The 16,955-nt window shown below is 37.2% G+C and overlaps 1 protein-coding gene across 3 annotated transcripts; it reads right to left on the bottom strand.

The window, feature by feature from the left end:
• Positions 1–1,151: 1,151 nt before the first annotated feature.
• On the bottom strand, positions 1,152–15,970 carry LOC121425713 (THAP domain-containing protein 5-like). Of its 3 annotated transcripts, none has more exons than XM_041621881.1 (6): positions 15,827–15,970; positions 8,914–9,119; positions 6,002–6,142; positions 5,348–5,682; positions 2,382–2,498; positions 1,152–1,187 (listed from the first exon to the last, which is right to left on the bottom strand). In XM_041621881.1, exons 2-5 carry the CDS (start codon positions 9,070–9,072, stop codon positions 2,495–2,497), a joined length of 639 nt encoding a protein of 212 aa, XP_041477815.1. In that variant the 5' UTR covers positions 9,073–9,119; positions 15,827–15,970; the 3' UTR covers positions 1,152–1,187; positions 2,382–2,494. The 3 variants fall into 3 exon arrangements, with proteins under 3 accessions (XP_041477815.1, XP_041477814.1, XP_041477817.1); XM_041621880.1 differs by lacking the exon at positions 15,827–15,970 and adding an exon at positions 14,419–14,671; XM_041621883.1 differs by lacking the exons at positions 6,002–6,142; positions 15,827–15,970 and adding an exon at positions 14,419–14,671.
• Between the last annotated feature and the right edge of the window lie 985 nt (positions 15,971–16,955).

The raw sequence follows: 16,955 nt of genomic DNA, 5'->3' as shown, positions 1-16,955 counted from the left end.
TCTTTCTCTCTTGATATCTATAAAGTTCAGGTTCACCCTTTTAACTTGCACTATTCCAAGCCCCCAACCAATTGGCATCCACAGGAATGGGGGAGTGGGGCTTCCCCCTAGAAAATAAAGTCAAACAAAAGAAAAATGTGGAAAATAGAAATGGATAAAGACAAATAATCCTCTACGCATGTCTTACCTACCAATACAGTTCATTCACAATTTAATTCTTGCAACACCTAAATTCTACTATGAGTTTACCATACTTAGAAAATGCATATTTCCTATGCCATTTTTAAACAAGTCCCTATCGCTGGGAGTGAACGTGTTGCTCACCAGCACGAATTCGAAAATATTTTGATTGACCTGGGGCCCGTTTCATAAAACATTTGCCGCAGCGGCAACTCCCATTTTCTGCGGCAAATCTCAAAACAGCGGCAAATGACAATTTCTGCGGCAATATTTGATGCAGCTATTTGAGCTGCGTCAAATATTTGCCGCAGATACTTTCAGGGGCAAATGACAATTTCTGCGACAATATTTGATCTATTTGAGTTGCGTCAAATATTGCAGCAGAAACGGCTTTTTCATCAAAATATCAACAATTTGGAGGGCCTAACAACCATATTGCTAAAGTTTTTGATGATATTGAATTGATAAATTGCTTTTTGTCATTCTAAATAGAAAATACAGGTATTTTCACTCATTGACAAATAAAAGTAGATATTTATTGAATCACTAAATTTATTGAATTGAATTTACTGAATTTATTAAAGTCAAATTTATTTCATTAAATAGATACATAGGAACATCCATTGTGTTCCTGCAAATTTACACTTTAAAAAAGTATTTCTTTATCCTGTAAAAGAATGAATAATTGTCTCAGTTTGTCAAAGATGTTGCGTCATTGGCTTTTGAGTTTCAATTAGATTCATTTCATTATTCATAAGTGTTTTTTTTGCTGCTGTTGGTTTTTTTCTGATGTGTTTGTTGAAACTCCAGCTGAAGCTGTGGTTGCTGTTAACGTTCCCGGAGTGCTTGTTGGACACCTTGATGTTGTTGAGGTTGCCAGTGTGGTTTTTGCATCTCCTGCAGAAATTGTTGATGCTGCTGTAGTTGTTGCTGTTGGTCAATGTAGTGTTACATCTCCTGTGTGTTTGCTGCTGTTTTTGCTCCTACTGTGCATGTGATTGAAGTACCTGAAATAGTAATTAATTTATAATGCATATGAGCAAGATACTCCGGGGGGGGGGGCACTCGACCAAAAATGTGGTGGGGGTGTGCCGCGGGCGAGACAAAAAACGGGGGCCTTGGAGCGGGCTTATTGTAAAAAGGAGGGTCCTCGGAACGGGCTTCGGAACGACAAATGTTTGTGAAAACGGGGGTCCTTGGAACGGATCGCCAGCGTGTGAGTGCGTATGCATCCCCACGGAACGGTCATGCGTGCATGATGCAGCTAGCGCGGCCTCCGCCGGGGGAGCTCTGCGGCCGCTTTTCACCAAAATTCGACTCGTTCAATGCGATCGGAGCGGCGTAACGAAAAATATGCTAGCTTTGGAGCGGATTTCCCTCTTCTTTCTCGATAAGAAGAAAATGCTATGCCTTGGAGCGGCTTTCTTTGTTCTTTTTATCAACAAGGCAAAAATGCTATGCCTTGGAACGGAAATTTGAGTGTGAAAATGGGGGTCCCCTCCGCGGCACATACCCACTATGCATTATATACTGAGTGCCCCCCCCCCCCCCGGGAAGATACTAAACTTATTCCTAATTTCAATTTCATTGTTAACCCTTAATAGAGTGGGGGGGGGGGTGGAGGCACCTCTTGGTACTTTGCAAGATTTATCCAAATGGACAAGATCCTCAGGCACTCCCGGGATGACCTACCAGAATAGCCTCACAGTAAGGTGTATTAACAGGATTTTGTACTCATAACATTCAGTTGATTTTGCATGAACTCAATTCATCAAATGAATGTAAAGGGTCTACCAGTAAAAAAAATTCTGTGAGCTTTTTCGGGTAATCTTTCTGAGTCCTTTTACTCCTTTAATGAAATATTAATAATTAAATACATGATGAAGTGAGTTTGACAGTTATTTGACATGTTGCATCTTATGTGCTAGTGGTGGGGTCAATCATTATAGAAATGCAGAATATACATGTACATGTACCAATTTGGCAAGAGAAAGCAAGTCACATTATCGACCAATGATTGATATTGGTTTGTTACTTTTGCAGCTGAAAAAAAAATCATCAACACCTCAAACTAAGAGTTTAATTCTAAAATTTGGATTCCTGACAAAGAGCAAATCAAGAAGACAAAAATAATTCAAATTGTTATTATGACTTACTTTCTATGCCAAAATGAATCAGAATTATAAATAAGTTTAACTTACCTTTAAAATCACATTTCTCGGCTCTTTATCTGGCTCTTCAAACCCTTCAGTTGTTGATTCTGGCATGACTTTCTGATACTATTTTGTGTCCTTCTGGAACTGTGGACAAAACCTCACCTGAAGGAATAAATTAAAATTTTCAAAAAATGTTTGGCACTATAATTTTTTTTCTCACATGAATACATTACATGTATATCAAAAGAAAAGAAAAGGAAACTTCATTTGACTATTAGGTTTTTGTCAGGGGGGGGGGGGGTAAAGGGGTCAAGATGGGTCAATATGATGAACAAAAATGCAATAGTAAATAATATATAAGGATCAATCTCTGGTTGAAAAACGTCACTTCATGCAATTATTCCTCATAATTCATCTTGCACACACATATACACATAGTGAGGATGGGTGAGAGAGAGCGAGCATCGTCATCGTACATGCAAAAAGTATTAAATCCATCACTGATGTATAGATGGGGGCCATGCCCCCCAGTCAGACTGCAGGTCCCAAGAGAGTGGCTTCTTTCATCCAAATGATATTCATGACTTGAGATGTTTTGTATATTTAATGAGCTTGACGCGGACCATAACACCTTTTCATTCGGTCATTGCTGCTCTAACTGTGCATCGAATTTCATGAATTTGGTACCATTGTAAAGAAGAAGAATCATTCTTTCATGTCATATGTTTGGATTTATTCAAAGATTTTGTAATATAGGTTCAAAGTTTGATCTAAAATATGCTATAAAATAAATATTTTCACCAGACAAAAGTTGCTATTTTCACACTTTATTTGTGTTTGAGCCCAAATGATTTTTATATCATGATAAAGCTGAATATGTATGCTTTGAAACGATATAGGTTTCAAAATAAGAATTGGTTTAATCGGGTCAAGATCACACTTTTCATTTGCCAAGTACATAAAGCAGTTTGAAAACAAGAATACTGCATTCTGATTGGTCAAATAGACCACCCAGTGGCAAATTCCAACGGTTCCAGTGCCAGGGTTCGTAGGAAGGTCACACTTCCCATGTGGTAATCTCCTCAAATACCCTGTGCCTGTTGTTCTGTGAACCTTATCCAGCCAATCAGAACTCTGGATTTCATGCAAGTACAAAATTACAGAAATCTCGTATTGTACCTTAGTGGGAAAAGTGTGATCTTGACCCGATTAAAAGGTGCCGCATATCAAGAGTGGCATTGTGAGAAAGAAAAGAAGTTCAGCTTTATGGTGATATGGATATCATTGAGGCTCAAAATAAAAAGTTTGCACAATGTGCAAAAGAAAATGGAAGAAGAAAATTAAGTTTTGAGGCACACTTTCAGGCCAGAAATTTACTTATTTAACAAAATATTGTATACAAAATAAATGACCAATATGAAAGAGTAACTTTTACTCTATCTGATAGTGCAATAATATTTAATTTAACTTGAGGTTAAAAAGAAATGCCAGTAGTTGCAGTAAACACTGATTTCATGAGAAAGTCTGGCTTAATTGTCAGTATATCATCGAGGATCTAGATTTGGTAAAGTTACATAAACTGAACTTTGTGAAATCTTGAAATCTACGCTGAAAAATGTTCACACTGAAGATCACCAACACAGATAGGCACACGTGGGACAGTGTATTATTATTGCTGGAATATGAGCTTATTTTGCTTATTTCTCAGCAATTACACAATTTCTTCCAGAATCCTTTGGCACATATTTTTTATTCATACAAACAGACACTTGGGTGGTCATTATATTAGATTCTGTAAAAAGTCATTTTGAGATCGTTACCAATACTGGAATTTCTCTTTAAAACAGGTAAATTCTTAGACTCGAGAAAGAAAATCTCATGAATCACAAGATTTTGCAAGGATTCAGCCACGAGATGATTTGGATGTATCTGGACTTTTTGCTCATTAGCATAGGGACCTGCGGTCTGACTGCCCCCCCCCCCCCCAATGTTTAACGACCAAGAAAGAAAAGGAGAAAAAGAAAGAAAGCGAACGAGAAAGGGTGAAATAGAGAGTATTTACTGGATATTATTACGTCAAAATCTTTCCAAATTTTGATTTCTGTATTAAAAAGTTCTAAAATTTTGCACACTCCCTTCGCTCTCTTTGGAGAACTTTTGTTCCATTCGCCATATTTAGCCCTCTCAAAATATTTGGCTCATTACGCCACTGAATTCAATTGTAAGAATTTTATGTTTGCTTAATGTAGACTTAATCTAACCCTAATAAGACTGCCAGGGTATTTTGGAGGCAGGAAAGATGGGCGGAAGGGGAGTGGGGGCCCTCAAGATTGACCGTTAATTGCGCAATTGTGAAGAAATGCAAAATGCCTGCCACAGATGAAAAAATTGTATATTTGATCATTCTAAAATTATTTAGAATTATATGTTTTACTAAATCATGCATGAAATTAGAATTTGGCTGGAAATCTATAAACACAGACCTTGAAGTTTTTGTTCAGACACATAAAAATTAATTGATATCACATACCTTTCATATGTATTTTTTTCCTTTCTTAAGTATTTCTTTGTTTTTTTTTTACTTTTTTTATATTGTTGACAAAATTTTCTGATCATAAGCACAATGAAATTAATAGATTTTAATCAGTAAAAATAAACATTAACCGGTACGATACAATTATGAATTCTGGCTAGAAACAGATTTTGCATTGGATTTGTCCATGAAATCACATTTTAGTGCAATTCTGACATGTGTACTTACACAATGCACAATGTTGCATAATTGCAGAACCGGGTACCCAGGTGTCACAAATTTTGTCTGAACACTCATAAAAAAGGCTTTATAATGACGCGGCACAATCTTTCACGTTGTGGATTTATCGTGAAAATTTTTGGGCTCCCACGGCCTTTTTAGGGTTAAATCAGATAGCACATCATGATGGGTTTTACTGATATTCATTCTGCAACCCATATTTCAAAGACTATCCATCATATCTGACATTGATTTTTACCTGTGGCAGTATGTTAGTCTCTGCATTTCTACAACTGTGGCCAAATATTCTACTACTAGTTCATTAGATGGGCCCATGGCATTTTTCTTATTGTAGGAGACTGGCAAGCCCTGGCTTTGAAGTTCCTGGTATATCCTTCTCCAGCTGCAATATCTGGTCAGTTGAGGACTTGGGGGCTTTGTGTCAGGAGTGGTCTTGGTAATGGCGGTGGCAATGGTGATGGCAGTGACAGAAGCAGACTTGGTGGTGGTGACTGCAATTGCAGCATTGTTGATGGTGGTATATGCCTCATCACGACCAACATTAGCTCCTGCTGCCATGCTGCTGGTCTCCATCTATTATGTTTTAAATAGAATAAAACATTAAAACAATTGATTATTAACACATCAACTTCAGAACACTAGCATATTGATAATAAAACTTATAGATTAGCAGTCAAAGCATAAAATGAACTTCCACAGAAGAGTACATGTACCTTCTAATAGAATTTCAGACCACCTTGAGGATGTTATGCTCAAAGCAAGGTTTTTATTTGACAACATTGGTCAGAGGGACATGGATTTAAATGTCAGAATACAACTGGTATCATTGGTTGATCAATCATACTGTACAATACCCCATTTAGATATATGTTGCTGTTATCTTCCACTTTACCCCTCTTAGATTTTTGGCATTGAGTAGTAGTCCCAGGGAAGGTGCTGAAGACTTTGGTACAGGTGTCTTTGCAGTATCTGGGAGGTTGCTTGCTGAATCTAAATGACTTTCTTTCGAGGGTTTCCCTGGTTTGTGTGCATTCTGTACGAGAAGAGTGAATAAAAAAAAAAATTAAAAAAAGAAGAAAAATTGAATAAACCGAGATGCAAGAATGAAAAAATGACTTTAAATTTGTCAAATTAATATTCAATAGTACATTTAGAATAATATTTGTTTAGAAATGAATCCTTTTCAATGGACTTGCAGCAAAATAAACATGTTTAAATATTCATGATGATTTATTAACCCTATCTGGCCCCAAAGGAGGAAGGGGGGGGGGTCTTAAAGGGATGGTCCAGGCTGAAAATATTTATATCTTAATACATAGAGTAGAATCCACTGAGCAAAATGCTGAAAATGTCATCAAAATCGGATAACAAATAATAAAGTTATTGAAGTTTAAAGTTTAGCAATATTTTGAGAAAATAGTCATATCATGAATATTCATTAGGTGGGATGATGTCACATCCCCACTTTCTGTTTGGTTCATAAAATCATAATTTTTTCATTATTTCATACATGTGTAAATGATGTGTCTCCATTATGATGAAATAAGTTTCAGCAATTAATATCTAATGTACTAAATCAGTTGTCAATCCAATTTTTCTAGTTCTTGGAGGATAAAATTTAATAAACATAATTTCATATAATAAAATTCAAAAGAACAATTTGAGATGTGACATCATCAGCCCACCTAATGAATATTCATGACGACCGTTTTCACAAACTACTGTTATAAACTATCAAATTCAATAACTTGATTATTTGTCATCTGATTTTGATGAAATTTTCGGCATTTTGCTCAGTGACTTCTACTCTATTTATTAAGCTACATGTATAAATATTTTCAGCCTGGACCATCACTTTAATAAGCCCCCCTCCACATGTTTTGCAATAATTCCACAGTTAGAAACATGTCCTCATATTTTTTTTGTTGGTCAAGTCTCGCAGAAGTTTAGGGACCAAGTTTGCGGCATCCGGATACGCAGTAATGCAACAATGTATGAGTTCATGTCGGACCTAGAATTGCTCAAAAACATTATTTTTCTTACAAATCTAATCCAATGGAAATTCTATTTTAAATCATAAATGACAAATGCATCATTATTCTTGCACTTATTGGTTGAAATTATAAAATCTTTGCTTTGTCTAAAAATATTATATCTATATTTTGATATTAATAGATGCTCTAAGATCTTATCTTTGAAATGGCATTTAAAAAATAAATTCATGCTTGAGCGAACACGGGACGTTTTATACTTTTAGACTTTTGGCTAATCAGCAGACTTATAATATATTCATTATCTTTGCCATAATTTTCGAAAAATGCTGTCAAATTTCACTAATAAATTTATTCATTTACCTGAATTACATTGGTTTTAATTTGAACTTCTTTTACCTTTGAATTTTCCTTCATAAGTAAGAAGAGACTTTCTTGTCAACCCAAGTGAGAAGATTTGCATTTTTAATTGGGAGAATTTGTAATCATTCAAATCCTTTTTATTATGTGAAACAAATTATGTTATGGTACCTTTGATAATAATTATGTGAAACAATTTATGTAATGGTACCTATAAAAGACATGAATCCTATTTTCAAGGGGTCATTGAATCCTTCACCAAGTTTAATTATGTGCTTGACAGGACAAACAAGAAAATATTCATGTCTTTCAATGGCAATGGTGTATTGAGTCAATTTTGAAGGAGGAAGATATGGCAGATCAGGTAAAATGCATTAAAAAGTTGTGAAGCGAGCAAGCAAAAATTTCCAGTTTTTACTAAAATATCCAATTTTGTGATTTTGACATAATATTCAGAATAATATCATATTTCACTTTCTATGTTTTCTGTTATTTTTCTTTCCACTTTTTTCCTTGGTCATAATTTTGTATTGGGAGGGGGGGGGGAGCACCCCGAGCCCCCACCCCTCAGTATGCCACTGTTCAAAGGCATCATTACCTTTGCAGAACACAATGAAAGGATTCGAAAAAAAACACGCTCTACCATAATTTGGTTTAAAAAAATGTTCTTGCCTAAGGAATATTCAAAACTAAAAGAGAACATATTAAAAAGGAACAACACCACAACTATCCAAATAAATAAGTAGATTTGGAAATGAATTTTGACTGCATAATTCGAAAATTATGGCAAAGATAATGAAAAGGTTAAGAGGAATTCTGCTGATAGCAAGAAGTCCGACCATCATATTATGCCATTTTGGCGCAAGCTTCCTTTTTTACCCCAGACAAAACAAAAATTTGTGTTTGCGTAAGCACGAACAAAACCAAATTATTTTAATAGCATTTGAAGGATAAGACTCCATAGCATGTATTGACACCAAAATATTGAGATCATAATTTGAAACAAAAATTTTATAGACTTTTCAAATCTATCCCATTTTTTCATACGCACTGTAGAACTTGGGAACTTATTTAGAGATTTACTTAACTGTACAGCAGAGAATTCTCTATTTATGCATAAAATAATTTATCAAAAATGAATTTTAATAAATTATGAAAAATCAGCAATACACCCTTAGCTTTGCAATTTCAAAGAAGCTCATGCTAATTATGTAGGGCTAAACCAAATTTTTAATTTGTTTGATCATTTAGTAAGCGTTAACTTAAAATACACAGTCCCCTGGTACACAGTATAGGCCGAGGTCCATGGTGACCCTCCCGAATAGGATAATTTTCATTTCTCTTTGGCTACTGAGAATGGAATATTCAAAACATTGTTCTGTCAAACCAAAGGTAGATAGATAATACAGAGATTATATTTCTTTAAAACACGTATGATATAGATCTACTGTACCTTCTGATGACGAGGCGGCAAATTAAATGTGGTTGGGACAGCATCCTGTCTTAGACGAATCGTTTGCCCAGTCCTGTCAAAGCAAGCATCTTCAAAATGATCAGAACAGAGTTCAGAGCTCTTGGAGGAATTCGATGAAGCTTGCTTCATATTGACCATCCATACTGTGTTACAGTACCAGTTCAGTCCAACGGCTGAATGGGAATCTGCAGCAAATGTAAACACATGTCATGAAATCAATTATATATAATTAAGAAAACTCTAGGCCTACTCAGCAGCGGCCCGTTTATCAACACCTGGACAAGTGAGTCATATTTATCTACTAACCACAGAGTTAGTTCCTATCTTTAGGATTTTTTACAAGAAATAATCCATTAATAACGTTATATTGAGATTGGTAGAAAGTACAAGAGATGTAGCCTTAATCACATAATAGCATAATTTTCAAAAAGTTAAATCATGATAAAACTTGCAATTATTGTGATAAATCAGGAAATACATCCAATCAAAAAAATAGCAGAGCCAAAACTAGAACAAAAGCTTCAATCTCTGTTAAAGGGGAATCCAACCCAAATAAAAACTTGTTCTTAGGGGAATAAGAAAAATCAGTCAAGTTGATAGGTGAAAGTTTGAACACTATCTGACAAATAATAAGAAAGTTATTTTTTTAAAGTTGTGAATATTGGTAATCCCTAGATCCACGAGACTGCAAATTGGCCACATATGTGATGTCACAGTGATGTAAGGCAAGGACTACTCTTCCATGTACTCCAATACATAAAATGGCTAATATGTCATTTTTTCAAATGTTTTACTTCAAATTTTTATTTTTCTTTCACATGAGGACATAAAACAATATACTACCAGGGTTATATTTAGATTACTGCCCCAGGGGAAGGGCAGTTAGGAGAAAAACACAAATCCCTGATAATTAAGTACATGGCCTATGGGAAAGTTGTCCTTGCCTCTTGTCATAATTTACTTACCCAGTTGCCACTTTGAAATCTACATAATCATAGGGATTTCAATTTTAAAGCAGCCATAACTTTCTTATTGTTGGTCCGATTTCTTTCAAACTTTCACCATTCTGTTTTATCTAATTTTCTCCTTTCCAACACTATATTTTATGACCAAGGCTGGATTCCCCTTAAGTGTAAAGGCATCCGGCCGAGCATTGTTGGAGCGGTCGTGGAGCGGAGAGAAAAAAAAATCATCACTGCTCGCTACCGTTTACCATTTTCAAGTTCGATTTTAGTTTTTTTTGTTTTCGATTTTTTCCCCCATTTTGAGAGAAAAATTCTACCCTCTTTCCCTACCGCTCCAACAACGCTCGGCCGGTGTGACCATGCCTTTATGTTGGTTGTTCAGCTGAATTTCGTTGGCTTCACTCACCAAATACAGAAAAAGATATAAAAATACTCCTCGAGACAGAGGGCTGCCAGCTGTCTACTAAAGGCAAAACATGCATCAAACATAATTAAACCATGCAGACTTGGGGATTAAAATGCCGAGAAAAATGAAATCATCACTAATTCATTTTGAACATGACTAAAAAACAAGGCAAAAGCAATTTTTGTCTCGCCCACTTATGAAAATAACCAGAAATATTGTGATTTGCGAGGGCACGCAAGAATTATATCGAAACTTCATTGTGAAATTACTGGGATGGAATAACACTTGTCATACCAGCCTTGCACGTAAACTTTAATATTGACCTGAAAATGACCTTTGACCTTACCATGTGACATCCGACTGCAGCATAAGTCTGCAAGTTTGGTTGAAAAGTGACTTACGGTTGCGGAGTTAGGTGTCATAAGAGAGTCTTGCATGTAAACTTTAACCTGTAGATGACCTTTGACCTTTCCATGTGACCTCTGACTGCAGCATAACATGCAGGTCCCCCAAGTCCATCTACCTTCCAAGTTAATTTGGTTGAAAAGTGACTTACGGTTGCGGAGTTAGGTGTCATAAGAGAGTCTTGCATGTAAACTTTAACCTGTAAATGACCTTTGACCTTTCCATGTGACCTCCGACTGCAGCATAACATGCACGTCCCCCAAGTCTATCCAACATCCAAGTTTGGTTGAAAAGTGACTTACGGTTGCGGAGTTAGTTTTCATAAGAGAGTCTTGCATGTAAACTTTGACGTTGACCTGAAAATGACCTTTGAACTTATCATGTGACCTCCCACTTCAGCGTAACATGTGCAGGTCCCCCAAGTCCATCTACTGTCCATGTTAGGTTGAAAAGCGACTTACATTTGCGAAGTTAGGTGTCCTGCATGTAAACTTTAACGTTGACCTGAAAATGACCTTCGACCTTACCATGTGACCTCTGACTGTAGCATAACATGCACGTCCCCCAAGTCTATCCAACATCCAAGTTTGGTTGAAAAGTGACTTACGGTTGCGGAGTTAGGTGTCATAAGAGTCTTGCATGTGAACTGTAACGTTGACCTGAAAATGACCTTTGACCTTACCATATGACCTCAGACTGCAGCATAACATGCAGGTCCCCCAAGTCCATCTACCATCCAAGTTTGGTTGAAAAGCGACTTACGGTTGTGGAGTTAGGTGTCATAAAAGTGTTGCATGTAAACTTTAACGTTGACCTGAAAATGACCTTTGACCTTACCATGTGACCTCTGACTGCAGCTCAACATGCAGGTCACCCAGGTCCATCTACCATCCATGTTTGGTTTAAAAGCGACTTACGGTTGTGGAGTTATGTGTCATTACAGGTTTGTGACGGACGGACAGACGACATTTGGATCCCTTAGTCTCGCCTTCACCTCTGGTGGGCAGGACAAATATGTCATACGGACGTTGAGATATGCCGCGAGAGCTTTTCTCGAAAGGGTGGGTTGAGGAGGAAAGTCAAACAAAACACACCTTTTCGGGACAACCGGGGGAACTTTCCATGAAAGGCTGCATGTGTTTAATATTTTTTCTGAACCAATCGTTTCTATGAAAATTAGTCTTGAAATAACAATATAACAGTAATATAGACACTAGACAGAGGTGCATAGATGGGGGGAGGCTTGGGATGCTCTCCCCCCCCCCCCCAAAAAAAAAAAAGGGAAAGAAAAATGAAATATAACATTTTCTGAATATTTTTATGTCAAGCTACAAAATGTGATTTTTTTTAATGAAAAGCTTGCTCGCTCACAACTTCTATTGAATTTTGCCTGATATGACACATCTGACTCCCTCAAAATCTTGGGCTCATTTTGTCTCTGATTATTAGGAGAAAAAGAGAGCTTGCAGTTTTTGTGATTCTGAATAAAATTTCATATTAATGAAGTAATTCTGGACACAAAATAATTACACAAAGCCATATGGAATTATGAGAAATAGTAAACAAATATATCAGGCTTTGAGAAAGTAAAGTTGAATCATTTATCCGAGGTTGGTCTGACAATTACTTCCTGAGGGGCGAAGCCCCGAGGGAAATATAGTAGTTTTGCCAGTCCAACCGAGGATTAATAATTCCCACTATGCTTTCGAATGAAACGCCTGATATATTTGTTTTTTATCCAACTTTTTATAATTTATAACCAAAATCTATATGATGAGCTTGCAAAGTCCGGTTACTTGAGTTGAATTACCTACTTTTCTCTGAGCCATCGTGCTCAGCAGAACGCAGATCAGTACCTGTGCCGACACATCGCTGGACTTGCCGGGAGAGAGAGCGCGCTGGCCGGTGTGCCCGAGAGTTTAGCTAGATCCAGTTTTGTGAAATAATGATGTCAGACCTCGATATACTAGTATCCAAAAATATATCGAGGTATGACGTCAGAGTTGAAATATATTCGGTCACATGATGCTACTTGAACCAATAGTACTATACATGATTTACTCTATGTAGGATATAATGTATTCTATTCTATAGGCGTAAGTATTTGCATAGAAGTGTGATGAAACAAATCAGTGGCGAAGTGAGCCAAAGTTTTGAAGGGGCTAGATATGAATAATTGGGCAGATCTTTTTTTTGTGAGCGAGCAAAAAAAATAAAAATATTTAACTTTATAAATATCCAATGAAAGCATAATATTCAGAAAAAATATATTTCACCATTTTCTTTTCTACTTTCTTGGTCATAATTTATTTTTGTAGGAGAGGAGAGGGGGCAAGCGCCCGAAGACCCCCTCGCCTCATCTGTGCACTGAAGAAATTACTTTGAAACTGACTTTCCTTTGCAAGCTGCTGGATAATCTTTATATAATAGTTACCATGCAAGGACGGCTGCACTGCCGAGACTATTGAAAATAAATACATGAAAATGCACAAAATTTGTGTTTTCCCTTCTTTCCTTCCGTTTTGTTTCACCTGCATAGGAGAGTAAAATTATATTATAGGCGCTGTTTTTCTGACGGTGGCGGCATCAACACCAAATCTTAACAAAAGGTTGTGTTTTTTAAATGAAAACTTAGAAACCTAGTTCATGAAATTTGGGCATAAGGTTAATCAAGTATTGCTAAACGTCCTGCCTGAGTTTCAGGTCACTCAGTTGTTGTGTGTCCGTACAGGTTGTGTGTCCACACGATCAATGTTAGAAAGTCATTTGAAAAAAGTTAGAAGCGAAGTTTCATCAAATTTTAGTACAAAATGTTGGGAAATATAAAGAACAAAATAGAAGATGATAACAAGTATTGAATTCATATTTTTAGTGTAATCCAAAGACAAAAAGGAAGGCTTCAAAAAGATTGTTTACATTCATAATTCCGAAGCTTCGTTATTCCGAAGGTTTGGATATTCCGGAGGTTCGTTAATCTGAAAGCGAAATAAGGTTCGTTGTTCCGAAGGTCCGACAATCCAAAAATTGAAATGACGTTCGTTGTTCCAAAGGTTCGTTAATCCGAAAAGGAATAATGAGAGTCATAATTCCGAAGGTTCGTTAGTCCGAAAAAAAATGAGGTTCGTTGTTCATTTAGTTTTTTCGGATTAACGAACCTCATTTCGTTTTCGGATTAACGAACCTCATTTCGTTTTCGGACTAACGAACCTTCGGAATTATCACTCATTATTCCTTTTCGGATTAACGAACCTTCGGAATTACGCCACAAATGTTCGGATTAACGAACCCTTTTTCGATTTAACGAACATTGTGGTTCAGGCAATAATGAATTCACGTGTTTTGGAATTACGAACCTTCTGAATTACGAAGTGTAACCAAAAGATAACATGTCCGGACACTGGACCCCCTCCTATATTAGTTTTGTTTTTAAAGATCGTGATGTTCCATGAGTTTTATATTTCCCCATAAAATCCCACCTTTGTCACTCGGAATATCAGATCGACTTAACGGACACGATGTTCAGCCAGATGGAGCGTATAGTAGTGGTGGTGAAGTGGAGCCGGCACAAACATCGCTCGAAGTAACTAAACTTGTACTAGTAATGAGTGGGGCTAGGACCTAGGCCAAACATACTTAGGCTACCACAACAGGCGATAGGCTTTCTTACCCCTCCAAAGATAACTTCTTAAATTGGAGATAAAATTTTACCTTCTAGGGTGACCTTTTCTTGGACTTGCCCTATACCCTGTACCATGAACCGTTTTGGCAGTGGATATCTAAGTCAGTGGGTCGCGCATGGGATCTCATTCTTACTTCTGGTGTCCATACCACATGATTTTTCTGTGCGCGGTGGCGCATCTTTGGGCCCGAGCCGAGATAGGCCTCGACTCTAACATTAGAGTCTACGGACAAGCCCAACTCATAGTCAAGGGTTCATTACATGCAGAAACAGATCTAGAGGGGGGGTTGCAACCCCCCCCAAAAAAAAAAAAATCTGGGGACCATTTTTTTTAAATCTTATCTTTTTTAAAAAACTTGTAATTTTATTTTATTCTATTTCTATGTAGTATTCATTTAATTTATTATTATTATTTATTTGGGGGGAGGGTTGGGCGAACAAATGTCACATAGTCCTTTTTGCCCCCCATCAGCATTTTTGAGGACACGGGCCACCGCGGAAGTGACAATCTAGGCCAGGGTTGCTGATTCTCATCCCCAAACAAAAATCCCCCCATTAAAAAAAAAAAAAATGGGGGATTGCAACTTAATTTTACAAATTTTCATGGGGGTTAATTTGGCAACGACCTCTATATCAAAAATAGTGGTGTTTTAGATGCAAGGAAACGCCATTTTCACACACAGATTTTCAAAAATTTTCCCTACGTGGGAGGGGGGACCCCCCCCCAAACACCCTCGCTTGCTCCGCTTGCTTGGACTCGGTCGCTACGCTCCCTCACATACCACCCCAACCCCCCCTTTATAAAAGCTGGATCCGCCCCTGACATGCCACAGCGCACAGAAAAACCAAGCCATTACTTAGAAGTGGTGTGTTTAATGCCTTATGGACGTGGACATCACTTGCAGAAGTGGGATCGCAGCAAGCCAGCATGCGCGACCCACTAACTCATTAACTGTCAATTCGAAATCCACTGCCAAACATGGTTCAATGGTTTAATTTACCAGTATTAATACTAACCTCGCAATGCGTGTGGGTGCCCAAGCTAAAGCTGTTTTTAATAATCTAAAAATAAAATCACGTCAATCACTGACTCAGTCTCAGACAGTCAATAATTATATACAATTTGTCATCCAATGAAGTTTCCAATTTCAACATGCATTTTGCTCTGAGTCAGTCTGAGTATGAATTTTACACCATTTATCAAAATCTAGGCCTAAATATCAGCCTGTATAATTCATTACCATTTTAGGTGTGCACAAAAGACCAATCCCCCTGGCCTGGCATGGGCATGGTCGACTACAGTAGGACCCTACACAAACTTGAATACACGGGACTATAAATTGCACAGCTTCTTGCAAATGCAAGTTTGGCAACGACTAACGAATTCCCATTTTGTTTTCAACGTAATTTTGAAGTCGAAAACATAGCTAAACTTACGAATGCAATGTCCGTCCACATTCTACCAATTAGAGAAGTTGTTTGCAGCTCTCGTTGACATGAATAACGTGAAATCTAAGCTAAACAAGAAAGGTTCACCAACATGCCGACCTGTGAGTGTGACCGTCCCACGCCCGGATATCGATCGAGCGAAGATATCGGCTTGAGCAAGGTGCAGCCAATCAGCGACGATCTCATATTCCCTGCCAGAAAGAGGAGACAGAATTATTTTACATGGACAGAATTTTTTGTGATGTGACACAAAATCATTTCGTCGACGGAATTTTTTGTGATGTGACACAAAATCATTTCGTTGACGGAATAAATATTTGCATCGCAACGAAATGAATTTCGAGGACGCAATTTTATTTCGTCTCGAGGAAATTGATTATAAGTGTGACACAAAATAAATTTCGTATACGAAATCAAACTGCATCATGACGAAATGAATTTCGTTGGAGTGAAACACATATTTTCCTACAGAATTTTCCTTTGGACAATTGGGGTGCTATTTCGTTAGATCAAAATTCATTTCGTGTGTACGAAATAAATTTTGTGGACCAAATTACATTTCGTCTCGACGAAAATTTATTTTGTGTGACAAGAATAATTTCGTATACGAAATAAAACTGCGTCATGACGAAATCATTTTCATACGAACAAAAAAACTTTTGTGTACGGAATGACGTGAATTGGACGGAATTTACCATCGGACATTTGGTGCGCCATTTTGTATGGCACGCCAAATGAAGTTTGTGGACGCAATTACATTTTGTCTAAACGAAATTTATTTTGTGCATTTCGTCGAGACGAAAATGATTTTGTGTGACACAAAATAAATTTCGTGTACGAAATTAGAAAAGCGTCATGACAAAAAGATTTTCGTCTGAATAAAAACACATTTTGTGTACGGAATTGCTTGAATTGCACAGAATATACTGGCGTACACTTGGCACGCCATAGTTGACGGGGTGTTTGGAAATAATTTGGTCACGCATGTGTAAAGCAATACATTTGACCCCCGGGCATTTATATTGTCCCCTCCCTCATGACTGACGCTACCCCTGACTGTTTTTATTACGGGTAAAAAGAAAACTATTTCCAATACTAAGCTAATATGGAATTAGGA

The sequence above is a fragment of the Lytechinus variegatus genome, chromosome 12 (genome assembly GCF_018143015.1).
Source record: "Lytechinus variegatus isolate NC3 chromosome 12, Lvar_3.0, whole genome shotgun sequence".
NCBI lineage: Eukaryota > Metazoa > Echinodermata > Echinoidea > Temnopleuroida > Toxopneustidae > Lytechinus > Lytechinus variegatus.
The sequence above is the reverse complement of the archived record's forward strand: the minus strand, read 5'-3'. Positions and strand labels throughout refer to the sequence as shown.

Excerpts from the sequence above, each read along its gene's own strand:
- LOC121425713 (XM_041621880.1), bottom strand. The coding sequence starts at position 14,464 with ATGGTACAGGGTATAGGGCAAGTCCAAGAAAAGGTCACCCTAGAAG. Across the intron at positions 9,120-14,418 it reads AGAAAAGGTCACCCTAGAAG|ATTCCCATTCAGCCGTTGGA; the intron begins GTAAAATTTTAT and ends CATTTGCTGCAG. Across the intron at positions 5,683-6,001 it reads ATGCCAAAAATCTAAGAGGG|ATGGAGACCAGCAGCATGGC; the intron begins GTAAAGTGGAAG and ends AAAACATAATAG.